This window comes from Balaenoptera musculus, chromosome X (assembly GCF_009873245.2).
Source record: "Balaenoptera musculus isolate JJ_BM4_2016_0621 chromosome X, mBalMus1.pri.v3, whole genome shotgun sequence".
Classification (NCBI taxonomy): domain Eukaryota; kingdom Metazoa; phylum Chordata; class Mammalia; order Artiodactyla; family Balaenopteridae; genus Balaenoptera; species Balaenoptera musculus.
In genome coordinates, this window is record NC_045806.1 from 84629701 (window position 1) to 84648892 (window position 19192).

The 19192-nt window shown below is 40.9% G+C and overlaps 1 protein-coding gene across 1 annotated transcript in view; it reads right to left on the reverse strand.

Annotated features, from left to right (window-relative positions):
• LOC118889113 (XK-related protein 2-like) overlaps positions 1–17581 on the reverse strand; it is a 108386-nt gene extending 90805 nt beyond the window's left edge. Inside the window, exons 1-7 of the mRNA XM_036840768.1 lie at positions 17319–17581; positions 15693–15855; positions 12775–12921; positions 12020–12074; positions 10556–10690; positions 9644–9743; positions 7995–8065 (exon numbers count right to left, since the gene is read on the reverse strand). Of these exons, the coding sequence (XP_036696663.1) occupies positions 7995–8065; positions 9644–9743; positions 10556–10636 (252 nt within the window). The 5' untranslated portion in view covers positions 10637–10690; positions 12020–12074; positions 12775–12921; positions 15693–15855; positions 17319–17581. The remainder of the gene's footprint in view (positions 1–7994; positions 8066–9643; positions 9744–10555; positions 10691–12019; positions 12075–12774; positions 12922–15692; positions 15856–17318) is intronic.
• Between the last annotated feature and the right edge of the window lie 1611 nt (positions 17582–19192).

Genomic DNA, 19192 nt, shown 5'->3' on the forward strand with positions numbered 1-19192 from the left:
TCTATCCTTCTGTAGCAGGAGGTTGGGGATTTTTTTTTTTTTCCTTAGGAGAAAATGAACACACAAATACCAGGTAATACCAGGCGGAGTAGTGGCAGAGGGGTGGAAACAGGAAGATTCAATGTAAGTTCTCTCAAGAAACCGAATAGTCCCAGAGTAATGACCTCCCAAGAGAGAGACATGGGCCCCCACCCACAAGCACCAGCAGTGAAGCCAAGAATCAACAAACCACTCAAGCTGAATTGCCAATCAATTTAAAGCCTCATGCTTAAACATGAACAGTCAGGCAACTACCACCAGCTATTTGATTAAAGCCTTCATTGCAAAAGACAATACCCAAAACAAACAGGAAAAAAAAATCCCTGAAGGAAGCAGATAATTCAAAAAACAGGAAAAAAAAAGGCAAAAGCAAGATTTAAAAATATATATATATGAGATATATATATATATGTGTATATATATATATATATATTACATTACTAAAAAAAAGAAGATGCTGTACAAAAGGAACAATCAGAGAACAAGCAAAAGCTTTTGAAAATTAAAAGGTGGTAGAAAAGAAGTCAATAAAAATGTTGGCATTTATTTCAAGAAAATTTCACAAAAAGAAGAACAAAAGGGAAAAGAGATGGAAAATAGAAGAGGAATGAGCAGCAGATTACAGAATCAATTCATGAAGTCCAAAATCCAAATAATAGGAGGTATAGAGAGAACATAGAAAATGAGAGGAAGTAATTAAAGAAATAATACATCACACCAGTCAGAATGGCCATCATCAAAAAGTCTACAAATACTATATATAAAATAGATAACTAATGAGAATGTACTGTATAGCACGGGGAACTTTACTCAATGCTCTGTGGTGACCTAAACGGGAAGGAAATCTAAAAAAGAGTGGCTATATATATATGTGTAACTGAATCACTTTGCTGTATAGCAAAAACTAACACAACATTGTAAAGCAACTATACTCCAATTTTTAAAAAAGTCTACAAATAATAAATGGCAGAGAGGGTGTGGAGAAAAGGGAACCCTCCTACAGTGTCAGTGGGAATGTAAATTGGTGCAGCCACTATGGAGAACAGTATGGAGGTTCCTTAAAAGACTAAAAATAGAGTTGCCATATGATCCAGCAATCCCACTCCTGGGCAGATATCTGGAGAAAACTCTAATTCGAAAAGATACATGCACCCCAATATTCATAGGAGCACTATTTACAATAGCCAAGACATGGAAGCAACCTAAATGTCCATCGACAGAGGAATGGATAAAGAAGATGTGGTACATATATACAATGAAATATTACTCAGCCATAAAAAGAATGAAATAATGCCATTTGCAGTAACCCATAGATGGGCCTAGAGATTATCATACTAAGTGAAGTAAGTCAGACAGAGAAAGATAAATATCATATGATATCACTTATATGTGGAATCTAAAAAAATGATACAAATGAACTTATTTACAAAACAGAGGGCTTCCCTGGTGGCGCAGTGGTTAAGAATCTGCCTGCCAATGCAAGGGACATGGGTTCGAGCCCTGGACTGGGAAGATCCCACATCCCGCGGAGCAACTAAGCCCGTGCACCACAACTACTGTGCCTGAGCTCTAGAGCCCGCAAACCACAATTACTGAGCCCATGTGCCACAACTACTGAAGCCTGCGTGCCTAGAGCCCATGCTCCACAACAAGAGAAGCCACGACAATGAGAAGCCCGCACACCGCAACAAAGAGTAGCCCCCACTCACCGCAACTAGAGAGAGGCCGCGCGCAGCAAAGAAGACCCAACGCAGTCAGCCATACATACATACATAAATAAAACAGAAACAGACTCACAGATATAGAAACAAACTTATGGTTACCAAAGGGGAAGGGGCAGGGGAGGGATAAATTAGGATTTTGGGATTAACATATATACACTACTATATATAAAATAGAGAAACAACAAGGATCTACTGTATGACACTGGGAAGTATATTCAACATCTTATAATAACCTATAATGGAAAAGAATCTGATAAAGAATATATATATATATATATATAACTGAATCAGTTTGTCGTACACCTGAAACTAACACAACATTGTAAATCAACTATACTTCAATAAAAGAAATAAAAATAGGGAATTCCCTGGTGGTCCAGTGGTAAGGACTTGGCGCTTTCACTGCAGGGGTCCGGGTTCAGTCCCTGGTTGGGGAACTAAGATCCCACAAGCCACGTGGCATGGCCAAAAATATAAAAATAAAAAATAAAGGGCTTCCTTGGTGGTGCAGTGGTTGAGAATCTGCCTGCCGATGCAGGGGACACGGGTTCGAGCCCTGGTCTGGGAAGATCCCACATGCCGCGGAGCAACTAGGCCCGTGAGCCACAACTACTGAGCCTGCGCGTCTGGAGCTTGTGCTCTGCAACAAGAGAGGCCGCGACAGTGAGAGGCCCATGCACCGCAATGAAGAGTGGCCCCCGCTCGCCGCAACTAGAGAAAGCCCTCGCACAGAAACGAAGACCCAACACAGCCAAAAATAAATAAATTAATTAATTAATTTAAAAATAAATAAATAAATAAAATAATAATACAGGAAAATTTCCCATGTCTGAAAGTATTAGTTTCCAGCTTGACAAGGACTAGAAAGTGCCCATCATAACGAATGAAAGAAGGGCCACATGGTCATGAAGTTTCACGGACAGAGATTCCCTAAAAGCTTCTAGAGAAAAAAAGAGGGGAGAGATTATCTACAAAGGAACAGGACTTAAAGTAGCATCCAGACTTACACAATATTAGTGGCCAGATGACAATGAAACCATGTCTTCAAATTTATAAAGGCAAATGATTCAAACCTAGAATTTGAAATCCAGAAATACTCTCAGTCATATGTCAGGAAAGAACTAAGACATTTATAGACATGCAAAGACTCAAAGTTTACTCCTAGGCACCCTTCCTCAGGAAGCTAATGGAGGTTGTATTCCAGCTAAATGAGGATGTAAACCAGAAAAAGGAAGACAGGGGATCTGAGAAACAGGGGGAAAGACAGAAGAACAGCAAAAGGAGTCCCAAGATAACAGCTAGGCAGAAGGCCTCAGGAGCCTAGGATGGAGACTCCAGAAAAAAGGTCTTCAGGGAAAATACTAAACTCAAGTTTTTGACCATATGGAGACTATTGATGAATGTTTGACAGAGCTCTTAGAGCACTCAGAAAAAAAATTAGCAATAGGTTCATAGAAAACTAAGCCAATGAGAAAATGAGGTAATTATTCAAGCCAATGAAAACTAAAAGTTGTAAAATCCATCATATTACATAGGATTAAGCAGTTATTTTTTAAAAAATGAAGCATATAGCAGAAACTAACACACTATTGTAAAGCAATTATACTCCAATAAAGATGTTAAAAAAATGATCAAGGGATCAATCCAAGAAGAAGATATAACAATTGTAAATATTAAAAAAAAATGAAGCACATTATTATGTGGAAAAAAAGGTACAGAACTGTGTCCATATTAAGCTACCTTTTAGCTAAGAAAAGGGGAGATACAAATATGTTTCCATTTTTTAAAATAAATAAAAGTGAATAAAAATGTTACCCATAGAAGGAGGAAGAGAACTGGGCAGAGGGGACAGAAGTGAAAGCTAGACCTCTTTAAATACACCTTTATGGGACTTCCCTGGAGGTCCAGTGGTTAAGACTCTGCACTTCCACTGCAGGGGGGGCGGGTTCAATCCCTGGTCAGGGAACTAAGATCCTGCATGCGGCGCGGCCAAAAACAAAACAAAAAGAAAATACACCTTTATTTTGTAGATATGACTTTGAAACCATGTAAATATCTTACAAAATTATAAAACAAAAATTTAATCAAAAGGAAAAAGAAAAAAATCCCTAAAATTTGAAAGCAAGAAGAATGAAGAAAAAAAAAGAATCCATGTATCATGTCAAGTTGGTGGTGTAACTACAAAGAGATGAATTCCTTCAGAGCCATAATAATTGGACAAAAAGAACTGGACAGAAATCTTGAGCTCTTTTCAGTAATCATTTGTTAGTAATAATACTAGTATTGTTGTTCTGAAATTATATGTAAAGAGTAGGATAGAATAAATAAGTACAGCTGACCCTTGAACAACACGGGTTTGAACTGCACAGGTCCACTTATATGAAGATTTTTTTCACTAAACGTGTACTACAGTACTACACGACACATGGCTGATTGAATCCACAGACGTGGAACCACAGATACGAAGTGGATTTTCGACTGCACGGGGGTTGGCGCCCTTAACCATGGCCTTGTTCAAGGGTCAACTGTAGGTATGCTAATGTTGTCAGGACTAAAGTTTTAATTGTAAGAGACAAGAGATAAAAATATAAAATCAAAGGATTTAAGTAAAAACTCTACAATTTTTAATTTGATTTGGACATATTACTGTGAACTCATATTTTCTTTTAAAAATACTTCCTAGCTCTGTCCACTAAAAAGGCCTTGAAATATGACCAACTCAGTATAAATAAGCACGCACCTAGCACCCTGCCATTTCCCACTAAAAGAGACAAGGATTCCTTAAAGAAACGGCTGATTCCAGCTCCCAGGCATAAAATGGACTAGATGTGCTAGAAATCTTATCATTCCAGAACTATCACGGCCATCTAGGTCTCACAGCCAATTTAAAGAGGTTCCAACTGGCCAGAAATGGAGCAATTGGAGTACCAAAAAACCCGTAGTATCTGCAGTAGATTGAAACATATCAAGTATGTTAAAAATCTATGAGTTCCTAATGATACCAAAACAAACACATTTAACTGATCATCTTCTGAGGAAGGTGAAAGAACCAAGGATTTATCCTGCCTTTCCTGTAAGAGTACCTTAGAGTAACCAAAGGGTTGATAGGGAAAAGTTATTTCTAGAAGAATTCCAGCTAATAAATGATAGATTTAGAACATAACTGCATTGCAACCCTCCCCTGAAATAAGAGATCTAGGGACTGACCACTAATGACAGCTAAACCACTAAGCGAAAAGCTGACAGGGAACTTTTCAATGAGTGGATCAGACTGATGACACCAGAATCCACTGTTCAATGTTAACATCACCAAAAAAGAGAGCCCACTAGACATCTACATATAAAAACATTCTTGCCAAAAATCAAACCTGAATCTGATCAACACTCTAGATCTACCAGCTTAGAGGAAATACAGGGGATAGAGGAAGAACATTCAATGATATCAAGGGGATTCAATCAGCAAAATCCAGAATGGGAGACTCTCCAGAGGAAAACAAACCAGTTTCTTCAAAAAGTAAATTGCAGGGACAAAAAAATTAATAGGGAGGGGTACTTACAAATTAAGAGGCTAAAGAGACATGTTAATCAAATGCAATGTATATACCTTGTTTGAATCCTGATTTGAACAAGCCAACTATATCAATCAAGCTTTTTATGAGATAAAACAGTGCCAAATCTGAACATCTACTAGGTAGTTGATGATATTGTGGGATAAATGTTTATTTGCAGGTGTGACAATGGTATGAAACTATGTTAAAAAATTAAGTCCTTTCTGTTAAAACTCATGCTGTGGTATTTATATCCTATATGATATAATGTCTGGAATTTGCCTCAAATAAATCCAAAGGGGCTGGTGGAAAGTGGGTGAGAGTACAGTGAAAGCAAGATGGGCCATGTGTTGATAGTTACTGAAGCTGGGTAATGGGTACATGGGGTTTGTTATACCATTCTATACTTTTATAAGTTTGTAATTTTCCACAACATAAAATGAAAGAAAAAAACCAGTACAATAAAGGAAACAAAATCTTAGTACATCTACTTGGCTCAGGAGTGAATATCTACAGTCATAACAATACAGATGCTAAATATCAGTGAGACCAGTTGCCTGGACTGGAGTGGTGATGATGGTGGTGGAAACAGAAAGAAGAGGGTAGAGTCAAAGTATTTTTAGAACGGAAAACTGAACAAAATAAATAAGAAAACAAAAAAAAAAAGAAAGGAAAACTGAAAGGACATGGAGATTAATTATATGTGGCTGAGGAGGAAGTGGTAGGATTAAGACAGAGGAGTCTAAGAGGACATGTTTCTAGTACATGTTGCTACCATTTACTAACGTGAGAAAAAAAGGGCACATTTGGAAAGGGAAGAGGGTAAATTTAGCTTAGGGCAATGGTTGTCAACCGGAGGCGACTGTGCCCCACAAGAGATATCTGGGGGCATTTTTGGTTGTCACAACTCATGGCCTCTAGGGGCAGAGGCCACGGATGCTGCTAAACATCCTCCAGTGCACCTAACAGCCCCACACAATAAATAATCATGCAACCCAAAATGTTCATAGTGCGAAGGCTGAGAAATCTGGATCTGGGCCAATGCTGATTTGAAGAGCTCCACAGGAAAACTAGGTGAGGATGTTCAGTAGCCTTTGGAACCCCACCTCCTGAAGCTCAAGATGGAGCTGGTATGCAAATATAAGTTTAGGAGTTGTCACTCTACAGGTGCTCATTCCAATCATCAGCTATAGTGGTGTGCAATCTCCCATGAATATATTCAAAAAGAAGGCCAAGGACAGAGTCCTGGAGGACACCAACACTTATCGTGGGAAAGAAAGGGAGAAAAAGATCCCATGAGAACGACTAAGAAGTGGCCAGCGAAATAGGAGGAAAACCATCAGAGAATGTAGCACAGAAACCAAAGACAGTGTTCCCAAGGAGGAAAATAAGAATAATAAGCGGTGCCAAAGGCAGAGAAAAGTTGAGTAAGTTAGGGGCAGAAAGTTTCCATTTAATTTGGCAAAATGGAGCTCACTGATGACTTTGGCAAGGTTAATTTCTAGGAATTGTTGGGGGCAGAAGCAAGAACCATCAGATTTTTTTTACTGAATATGTTTATGAACTGAAAGAAAAGAGCCAATAGAGGTGGAGAAAAATAGGTAAAGAAACGGGAGAAAAAGGGAATGTAACAAAGGAATAAGGGACTTGGGGAGAGAGGAGATGAGTCCAAGATGGTGTTTCAAGGAAGAAGAATAGCCTTGGACAGGTAGAAGACTAACAGCATTTCACTGAGATAGGAGGGAAAGGAAGGGTAAGATTTCAGCGAAATTGGTAGATGGTAGGGGAAGCAGCTAAGGGAATTCTCATCTGTTGGTCTTAATTTTCCAGTGAAGAACCAGGCACAGCCATCTGTTAAGAGCAAGGGTAAAGGTGATGGGATAGGAAATTCGAGGAGAGGTAAGAGTTTAGAATAGTCACTGAAGACAATGGGAGAAGAAGCTGACAAGGGTCATGTAGGAAGATTTCTGGAGAATGATCTTATGATGGGAGCTGTGTTCTAGCCAGGAAATCTTTGAGGTCAAGATGTGTCCTATGAGAAGGCACCACCCAAGTGTCAGAAAGCTGAATCATTAGGAGGATGGGTGCTGTAAGTATAAACAGGGAAAAAGTATGTCAGTTGGAAGTCCTGTTTCTTTTGCCTTTTTCTTTTAAGTTCCAGGAGGGCAGGCACCATGCTTGTTTGAGTCACCACTGGATCCCCAGCACCTAGTCCAGTGCCTGACACGTAGTAGGTACTCAATAAATAGTGCGTGCATGAAATAGAGGGATACTAAAATGTCTCAGAGGCCAATCTAATGATGTAGATGCCTTACGCCCACTCCCACATCTCTCATGATATGTTTCAACCTTGTTCTGCTGAAAACACTAGCCTTCCAAATCCAGACACCTGCCACTTGCTATCCTGCCCTCATCAGTATCTCTCTGTCCTAAATTTCCCTTGTATTAAATTCCTTGGATGCTTGACATTTGCAATAATGGATGCAGTTCTCTCTCCTCCTCTCCACCCTCTCTGAAATGAAACACTAGCAATGTTCTCTCCACCGTTAAGAAGTACACTTTCAGAACAGAACCCCCCTCCCCTGTAGCACTAGAAGAGCTCTATTATTAAAATGTCAGGCATGCTGCCGTTATAGACTGCAATGCCCAGGGTCATCTTCAACCAGCCTTTGTTCCTTATTACCTGTGCCACTTGACTGTGTTTCTTGGGGATATTTTTCAGATGGTTAGACCGCACACAGACCATGTTCCTGTCTATGGAAAGAAAAAGAATTTGATTTACATGGTTTTCTTCCTAAAAGATTATTTAGAATAAAATGTCTAGCAACTCAAATCCCCTAATCCAAAGAGGCATATGCAAATATGAAGAAGCAAAGTACCTAATTCATGCTCAAGGCCATTTTTCAGAGAAAACCTGTTTCCTGGTCTGGCCATTAAAAAGCTTATTCTTAATGGAGCTAGTCCGCAATATTTTCTCTCATGCCACAAATGTGCGATATGATAATGTCTGCTTTCTGTTCAGATTTTAAGAGGGAAGTAAAATGTAATGGGTTTTGTTTTTCTGTTAGTGAATAACAGAACACTGACGTCATATACTCATTTAATTCAACACACAGGGGAAAAAAAGAAAGCCAAGTGCCTACCCTAATGAACTGTAGTTTAAGGCATATGGATATTAAACAGTGTGACTAATATAAAATGATGGTGTTTCAAGTGGATTTATTGAAAATGGGCAAATGGTAAGTTCAGGAATGGAATCTGGGAATGGATACTGGAATTAAGTCTCAGAAATATGCCACTGTGATTTCTCTCACCAGCACTCACCTCCCCTACCAGTTCTTTTAAGGCAGATTTATCACAGAAAGCTCTGAATTTTCAGGGATATGGGGATGTGAAATAGAAAGGGCATGTCTCTAATAAGCAGGAGACTGCTCCCAGTACAGAAAGTAACATAAAATGATAACGACGATGATGACGATGTTGACAACAATGATGATAATGAGAGAGCAGCAGCACCAGCATCAATATTTATGAAGTGCTTACTAGGCCTCAGGCATATGGCTCTTAGAGGAAGAAAGCTGGGGGGCGGGGAGGTTGATTCCTAGCCCTATAATACAATGACTACTCACCAAAAAGTATCCCCAACTAGCCTTATTTTTTAATGCCTTTTTTTAAATTGAAGTATAGTTGATTTACAATGTTGTGTTACTTTCAGGTGTACAGCATAGTGATTCAGTTATACATATCCATATATACATATCTATATCTATATATTCTTTCTTAGACTCTTTTCCTTTATAGGTTATTACAAAATATTGAGTATAGTTCCCTGTGCTATACAGTAGGCCCTTGTTGGTCATCTATTTTATATATAGTAGTGTGTATACGTTAATCCCAAACTCCTAATTTATCCCTCCCCCACTTCCCCCTTTGGTAACCATAAGTTTGTTTTCTTTGTCTGTGGGTCTATTTCTGGTTTGCAAGTAAGTTCATTTGTATCATTTTTTTTGATTCCACATATAAACGATATGATATTTGTTTTTCTCTGTCTGGCTTACCTCACTTAATATGATAATCCCTAGGTCCACATTGCTGCAAATGGCATTATTTCATTTTTTGTAGCTGAGTAATATTCCATTGTGTATATATATACCACATCTCCAATTAACCTTGTGATCATGCTCTGCATCAAAGGCTTCCAATTCAACTTTCTCCTTTAAAGCCACCATATTTCCCACTCCTCTCCACTCCCACAGACACTGTTCTCTGCACCCTCCCCTTTCCTCTCAGTTTTTGGTTTGTTATTTCTACTAGTCACAGCCTTCGACTGACCTCTCCAAGTTCCCAGGTAGTATCCCACAGTCTTTGGATTGCCATCTGGACCTCGGTTCACAGAGAAGGTGGACTTATTTCGGTAGCCATTGATGACAGGCTGGAGAAGGCAGAAGGATAGGAGAGGGACAACAGGTCAAATAAAACCAAGGAGGACAACAATACAAAGAATGAAAGAATGTTCTCTGGATGAGAAAAAATAAATGATGCTTGCTTGGAAGGTATGGCATAGGTGAAATTCCATGACTGAGAAGATCAAGACACTCCATAGACACTCCATAGGAGAAAGGAGTTCCAATCTTGCCATAAAGCAGTAGTCAGAAAACTTTTTCAATAAAGGGCCAGACAGTAAATCATTTTAGGCTTTGCAGGCCATACGGTCCCTGTCACAACTATTCAACTCTGCCACTGTAGTGCAAAAGTAGCCATAGACAATCCATAAACAAGTGAGCTCAGCTGTGTGCCAATAAAACTTTATTTACAAAGTCGAGCAGCAGAGCAGATGTGGCCTCAGGGCCATAGTTTGCCAACCTCTGCCACAAATTAAATTCTGCCTTTCTGAGGCCTCATTAGAAGTTTTCCAAAGTCTGGAATCTTTCTAAGGAGGCAGTAGTGTACTGGTTGAGAAAGTGGGCTCTGCATCAGATCAACTTGAGTGTAAACCTTAGCTCTGGCACTTTCTAGATGTGTGTCCTTGGTCGAATCACTTAATCTCTCTGAGCCTCAAGTATTCATCTGTAAAATGACACTGTCTATCCCTCAGTGTGACTGTAAATAGTAAACAAGACAATGACACATGTTACTCGCTTAGCATAGGGCCTGGTCCCCAGCAAGTGCCTGGTTAAGTATTGGCTGATAGTATTAGCTATTAAGGAGACTTGGTAGATAAAGGATAGGGAAGTAGGGGCTTACAGAAGGTATAATAGGATGGAGGAAACAACAGAGCCCCTCAGATCTGGGTGCAACTGTTGTCACATTGACTCCATTGAGCATCTGTAGGTAAGATTCTAGTCTCTGTAAAATTTTCTTCTGAGCTTCAAATTTCACCTGCAAAAGAATATAAGCAGTGAAACAAAAGACTTCTGCAGTATCACCTCAAAGTATAGAAAACAAACAGGATAAGAGAAGGTTGTCCCACGGATTCTTGGGTCACGGTCTCAGCAGATAAGGAACTCAGAATGATGGAACAGCAACAGACCTAATGAGGTACCTGGAAAAGGTCAAGTGAGCTCTTATGTAAGCTCACCATTTCATCTGACCTTTCAGACTGAACATTCCAGCTACATGTTAGTGCTGTCCAGTAGAACTTGCTGTGATAATGGAAATGTTCTCTATTGGTGTTATGTTCTGTGTAACAAGGCAGCCTACACTAGCTACAGGTGGCTACTGAGCACTTGAAATGTGACTTGTGACTGAGGAAACGAATTTTTAATTTTATTTCATTTTAATTAACAGTCGGGTCTGCTATCACGTGACACAAGCATTCCTACACCATACTATGCAAAATTACTCAAAAGAAATCACAGGGCTCATGGGACAATGGGGTTGGGCACACACATTCCAAAAATTTATCAGTAACACACACAAAAAAGGTAGGAAATTAGTAAAAATAGCAAAGTTTTGCACATGTTAAATGGCTAAGCAATGTATAAACACTACAATAAGGATGGCTCATTACCCCGACAAAGACCTGAAACTTGCTTGTGGAAGTGGCTGTCCACTTATGAGTTATCGTGAGGTGGTGAAAGGAGGGTTATGGGGGTGGAACAGAAAGTTCTCACAACAGATGTGAATGGGTGTGGCTCATACCACACTCAGTGATCTGAGGGAGCTGGGAGATGTGTGAGGTGTGTGTGGGTGTTCATTTTACAAATTCTTACCCAGCTCAGTTCGGCCGGGTACAGATCCCCTTTCATCTCATGTTTCTTGTGGACAAAATCACTCCTAAGCAAATATGAAATCTGCATTTTGTTCAAATTGTTCCCTAATACATCAATCTGTTGGAACAAATTTTCATTTTCAAAACAAGCATTAGAGCAGAATTGGCTGTATTTAAATTTAAATAGCCACATGTAGCTAGTGGCTACCGTGTTGGAAAGTGCAGCTATATATGAAGCAGCAAGAGCACTTGCTACTCACACACACAGAGCTATAAGAATAACCCAAAAAAAAAGCAAGGAAGAAAGGAAACAGGCATTCGGATATAAGGCTCTAGAGTTTGGAAGACACAACTGGCCTAAAGTGAAAATTTCAGAGTCATTAGCATATTGAGTTTAAGGACACGTTGGGGCATCTGGGTAAACCTGTCCAGCCAAGCTTCCTACAAGTCTACCACCTGATAGAATGGAGGAGTGAAGACTTAAGCTGGGTACCTACCTTGAGCTGTTCTTCATAGCTCAGCCTCTAGAGTGGCGTCACAACATCAGCCAGCCTTGAATAAAATAAGTCAGGCACCTCATTCATTATCTAAATATGTACTGAGCACCTACTACGCATAAGTACTTCCTGCCACCATTTGCTCTGGCATTTTACTTATCATTCAGAAGACCTAACTCTCAGGCCCCTGAGGAGATGGAGTCTGGGAGAAGAGCCCATTCTGGTGCTGTCTACTTAACAAAGCCGAACAGATGGGCAAACCTAATATAAGAAAAATCCAGATTTATCAGGAGGTAATTAATCATATTACAAAAAGGCTTCACTGTTGGGTTCCTTTAAATAGCTCACCTCCCTAACACTTTTAAAATATAATTTGATTTAGAAAATACAGTTGTTGCATAAAATGAGGTATATTTGTGTTTGCATGGTTGCTGTGGGACTATTCATTTCTAATTCATCTCATCTCTAAGTCCCTGGCTTTCAGTATACCTGTCCTGGACCTTTTGAGACACAAGGTCCCAGTTTAATATTCTCTTTCTGCCAAAAACACACATAAAGGCAAGGAGAACATTTTCTGCAATCACAAAGCATTTCCACCAACATTCCTTAGATGTCTTAAGTTTGCCCTGGGTATCCTACCTGAGGGGCCCCCCTGAATCCCTGCATATGCCACATTGTATGTCAGGCATACAGAATTTCAGTAGGCCCAGAGATTCAGATTTGTTAAGGGGAAGGGATATCACCCAGGGCCTTACCTTTCCTGCCAGGAATCATCTAGTGGTCCAAGATGTCTTGGTTTCTTCTGACTTTTCTGTCTTCTTTGACACTTCTTGGCTATCATGTGGGTGAAGTTTCCCTTACATGCTGAGCCCAAAAAGAGTTGTGACCAACCTGGAGGTTTTCTGGCACGCCAGGGGAGCAAATAATAATAGCATCTACCTTATAGAGTGGTTGCAAGAGTTAAATAAAGGATAATAAAAAGCACTTAGCATGGTGCTGGGAAAACTGGACAGCTACATGTAAAAGAATGAAATTAGAACACTCCCTAACACCATACACAAAAATAAACTCAAAATGGATTAAAGACTTAAATGTAAGGCCAGACACTAAAACTCTTAGAGGAAAACATAGGCAGAACACTCTATGACATAAATCACAGCAAGATCCCTTTTGACCCACCTCCTAGAGAAATGGAAATAAAAAACAAAAAATAAAAATAAACAAATGCTACCTAATGAAACTTAAAAGCTTTTGCACAGCAAAGGAAACCATAAACAAGATGAAAAGACAACCCTCAGAATGGGAGAAAATATTTGCAAACGAAGCAACTGACAGAGGATTAATCTCCAAAATATACAATCAGCTCATGCAGCTCAATATCAAAAAAACAAACAACCCAATCCAAAAATGGGCAGAAGACCTAAACAGACATTTCTCCAAAGAAGATATACAGATTGCCAACAAACACATGAAAGAATGCTCAACAGCACTAATCCTTAGAGAAACGCAAATCAAAACTACAATGAGGTATCACCTCACACCAGTCAGAATGGCCATCATCAAAAAATCTAGAAATAATAAATGCTGGAGAGGGTGTGGAGAAAAGGGAACCCTCCTGCACTGTTGGTGGGAATGTAAATTGATACAGCCACTCTGGAGAACAGTATGGAGGTTCCTTAAAAAACTAAAAATAGAACTACCATATGACCCAGCAATCCCACTACTGGGCATATACCCTGAGAAAACCATAATTCAAAAAGAGTCATGTACCAAAATGTTCATTGCAGCTCTATTTACAATAGCCAGGACAGGGAAGCAACCTAAGTGTCCATGGACAGATGAATAGATAAAGAAGATGTGGCACATATATACAATGGAATATTACTCAGCCATAAAAAGAAACAAAATTGAGTTATTTGTAGTGAGGTGGATGGAGTTAGAGTCTGTCATACAGAGTGAAGTAAATCAGAAAGAGAAAAACAAATACCGTATGCTAACACATATATATGGAATCTAAAGAAAAAGAAAAAGAAAAAAAAATGGTCAGAAAAACCTAGGGGCAAGATGGGAATAAAGATGCAGACCTACTAGAGAATTGACTTGAGGATACGGGGAGGGGGAAGGGTAAGTTGCGATAAAGTGAGAGAGTGGCATGGACATATATACACTACCAAAGGTAAAATAGATAGCTAGTGGGAAGCAGCCGCATAGCACAGGGAGATCAGCTCGGTGCTTTGTGACCCCCTAGAGGGGTGGGATAGGGAGGGTGGGAGGGAGATGAAAGAGGGAGGAGAAATGGGGATATATGTATATGTATAGCTGATTCACTTTGTTATAAAGCAGAAACTAACACAACATTGTGAAGCAATTATACTCCAATAAAGATGTTAAAAAAAAAAGCACTTAGCAGAAGATTAAATAGACATGATGTTTGTAAAGCTCTGAGCAGTGTCCAATGCCTGGGAAAAACTCAGTACGTGTTAATTACAACTGTCATGATGTTTAAAGACAGTATGGGACTGAGTGGGGGTGGCAATATTAAAGGAAGGGAGCAGGGGGAAGGAATAGTGGGAGTAACTATGAGTCAAAAGCTGGAAGAGTTAGAACAGGTGAAGGGCCTCACTTTGGAAAGAGGAAGGAACCCCTCTTCCTCCAACACAGGACTCTCTGTTGTCGCCTATTTACCTAATGGTGCCTGATCATTGATGTTTAACTATTTTGAGTACCAAGGACACATGAATGGACTTGGCCAGACACCTCACCGATCTGCCATGAAATTACCTTTTTGCCCTTGCCCTCTACCTTGGATTTCATCCCAATGTTAAGTCATACCTTAATTCAGAATGAAATACATTTCAAGTCCAATGTATGGAATAGGTTTATTAACAAAGATTCTTCCATGGGGGATTCCCTGGTGGCGCGGTGGTTGAGAATCTGCCTGCCAGTGCAGGGGACACTGGTTCGAGCCCTGGTCTGGGAAGATCCCACATGCCGCGGAGCAACTGAGCCTGTAAGCCACAACTACTGAGCCTGCGCGTCTGGAGCCTGTGCTCCACAAGAGAGGCCACGACAGTGAGAGGCCCGCGCATCGCAATGAAGAGTGGCCCCCGCTCGCCGCAACTAGAGAAAGCCCTAGCCCAGAAACGAAGACCCAACACAGCCAAAACTAAAAATAAATAAATTTATTTAAAAAAAAAAAAAGATTCTTCCATGGACTCAATGCAACCAAAAATAAATAAATAAATTTATTTTAAAAATTAAAAAAATTTAAAAATTAAAAAGATTCTTCCATGGCTCCCTCTATTACTGTGAAATTAGTTTGCGTGATCACTACCTAATTTAGAGGACGCTGACATGGGTGCTGCAATATTTAGCCCATACAGTATTTTGTATGTTTACAAAGTACTAAAGAAAGTAACTGTCATAGCTTGGAAGCGTTTTGAGGATTTCAAATTTCTAACAGAATAAATTTAAGCTGGCCCAGAGTTCAGGTGTTAACAATAACACAGTCCACCCAGCTCCCAGGAAGGGACAAGTCATTAAGAACGTGGGCTCTGGGGCCACGTTCTAATCCCAGCTCTTCTTCTCACTAGCTCTGTGACTCTGGGCAAGTTACCTAAGTGTTATGAATCTCAGTGTCACCATCTATAAAAATAGGACTGGTAACACCTACCTTTCAGGGTTGTGGTAAGAATTAAATGAGCTCATATACAGGAAGCACTCAGGTCTGTGCCTAACACAGCAGCTGTTCAACATGTGTCACTGCCCTGCCTCAGGCTCTGATTTGAAGTGTGTCACTTGACTTCTTTGCGCTTCAATGTGTCCAACCTGTAAACCTGGTGAGATATAATAATGCATGCGAGTGCTGTGAGGGTAAGAACAATTATGTGGAAACTTAAAACAAACAACACACACACGCAATCTCTCCTAACCTCAGTGCCTGCTGGAGTGTGGTGAACTTAAGGCCCACTCAGGACCAACTGTTAATACTACCAAATGTGTGACCTGTGGTAGACCTTTTTCCAAGGTGAGACAAATGTATATATTTGATATAAGGAAAAGCAAAACCAGAGAAAGGAAGTGGGCGAAGGGGCAGGAGACAAAGAATAAAGAATGGTATGGAGAGGGGCACTGAGGAGGCCCACACTACAGAGGGAGAGAGTGGTACTCTTCCAGGAAAGGGGCCCTGTCCCTCCAGCTGGCAGGGAAGGAAGAAGGAAACTGCAGGCCCACTGGGGGTTGGCAGAGGGACAGGGGAGCTGAGGAGTTTGAGGACAGCTATCTCTATCCCATGACATTTAGACTTTTTGTGAGTGTGGGCCCTCTCCCTGGTGACTGCCACCATGACTGTGCTCCACTTGCCCTGTACCCCTTGTCCTTCTACGTTTCTCCAAATGGGCAGATATAGTCTACAATAGGACTCTACTATTTCAGGGTGCCAACCAGACATCTCTCCTGGTAAAGAGCCTCTCATCATACTTAGTAATTTCTCAAGTGAAATATAGTTTTCAAGGCAGTACAGTAATACCAGTCAAAGTGAGTTATATTTTGTTTTTATAGTGTTTCCTGTTTTAAATAAATGCTTGGGTTTAAAAAAAAAAAAAAGAATGTGACAACTGCTCTATTTCTGCCTCAGGAATTGATCAGAAAGACACCCAAGGTCCAGAGCTGCCAGAGAGGAAGCTATACTAACTCTCTAGGGCTGAATAGCTAACCAGCCTGAAATGCTCAGAGAGGTTCAAAGCAGAGACTATGTAGTAGGTTTAATCCTCACAGAGCCAAGGATCTCCTTGGAGCAAATGTTCACCCACGGAAAAGGATCCTGCTTACACTCTCCGTTTACCCTTCTTGCAGCTAGCCTGGCCCCAGATATGGTTCCTGGCTAAACCAGACGGACAGATGGGTACTGCTGCGTCCTGACTGCAGCCCACGTGCAGTCAGGTCCTTCCTTCCCCCACCAGACCCCCTTCACCAGCCCTTCCATCTCTCTCTTCTTTGGGCAAGTTCTGCCCACCGTGTCTGTAAGAAGGGTAACGAGGAAGAGACACTAGGAAAGGCTACCACTGAACTTGGGCGGACTGCAGGGCCAGAAGAGCCGGCAAGGGGAAGCAGGGGGAGGTCAGAACACAGGCGGACGCAGAGCTGGATGCGACCACGTGCAGCCAGCGTCCGGTCGTCCCCTCCCCCACCTCGCCTGCCTTCCCAACTCCCCGCCCAGGGTGCAGCTTGGCGCAGTAAGCAGTCTTCTCTACTGCAGGGGATAAATCGGGTTTTCGGACACTCCACGTACCCCTCTTACCTTCGTAACCTATAAATCTTCTTACAAACCGGAGGCGGTTAACGAAAAAATCAGCTAAGGGCCCTCATCGCAGCCTCTGGGGAGAGTCACTTACTGGTGCGTCCAGCGCCTCTACTCCCGGGACAGACGCGGCGGGACGCTGGGCTCCCCCCGGGCGCCGGCTGGCCCGACACCGGGCAGCTGGTCTCGGGAGCCCTTCCCCCGACTTTGTCCGGGCCCTTCTCTAGAAATCTTCAGCCAAAGCACTCGTTGCGCTAAGGTCCGGCGCCTTCCCCACCCCCACGACCCCTCCGCGCGACCCCACCCCCACGACTCCTCCGCGCGACCCCGCCCCCTGCCTGCTCTCCTCACCCTCCCATTGGTGGATCTGGATAAATCTCCTAAATCACTTAGAAATTCTCAATACTGTATCGTAAACAGCGCTACCTCTATAGGGGTAGCCTACAACCAAAAGAATAGTTTTCTGGGTGGTCACCCTAGAGGGGTGGGATAGGGAGGGTGGGAGGGAGGGAGATGCAAGAGGGAAGAGATATGGGAACATATGTATATGTATAACTGATTTACTTCGTTATAAAGCAGAAACTAACACACCATTGTAAAGCAATTATACTCCAATAAAGATGTTACAAAAAAAAAAGAATAGTTTTCTAATGGTAGAATTGCAGGCATCAGATCCATAATGGATTGGAAGATTGGGAGATGAAGAGCGGGGTGGCTTCCTCAAATCGCAGTGTTGAAAGATGCACACGTATGTGCTGTAAAAAACTTACTTTAACAGAATAAAATTTACAGCAAAGTGAATCTACATTTTATGACGCTCGATTTGTATGCTTAATAGTAATTGGGCTTAAATGGAAAGCACTTTACAGTCAACATTTCAGTTATTTATTCAAAGCATAATATGCCTATTATGTGCAAGGCAATGCATTAACCCTAGTGAGTACAGCAGTAAGTTAAACAAGGACCAGTAACTCACATAACAGCAAACATTGTCAGCCTGACCAAGGTTCAAAGCACAGATCTGCCACTTATAAGCTGTGTGAATTTGGGCCAGTTACTTAATTGCTCAGTGCCTCATTTTTCTCATCTGAAAAAATGTCCATAACAATTGTACCTACCTCACTGGGTTTTGATAAAGATTAAAGAAGTTAATGCATGCAAAGTGCTTAGAACAGAGTAAGCACACACTCAATAAATGTTAGCTATTATCATTCAAAAATAATTGTATATACTGTGTGTGTATATACACACACGTGCATATATACCTTTTTTTAAAAAAGAGATCTTTATACGATGTGTAAAATAAATAAGCTACAAGGATATATTGTACAACACAGGGAATACACCCAATATTTTATAATAACTTTAAATGGAGTATAATCTATAAGCGTTTTGAATCACTATGTTGTACACTTGAAACTAATAGAGTATTATACATCAACTATACCCTAATGAAAAAAAATTTTTTAATCCACTAAAAAAAAGAAAAGAAGAGAGATCTTTGCTTCCCATTCTAAAGACTTGAGCAGGTAAGTGCTTGACTCAAATTGTGGCCTTCCTAACTGCTCTAATGGCTCTTGAGCAAAATTGGAGTGCAAACCACTGCTTCAGGTTTCTAGGCCTGCACTGGGCTAGCAAGTGAAACCAGGCCAGAGAGTGTGCTTTTGGGTCTCTTCTCCCTTTCTCTCCTCTTAATCCCCTCTTATTCAGAAAGCCAGCTCTACTCCTTTCCTCACCTCCTCTTCCCCTTTCTTCTCCTTCCCATGCCCTTCTGCTCCTTTATCATTTCTCATCTTGGCATCTTTTGTTGTGCCTAGCCCAGAGCCAGGTGCCCAACAGGAGCTCGATAAATATTTGATGAATTGAATTGAATC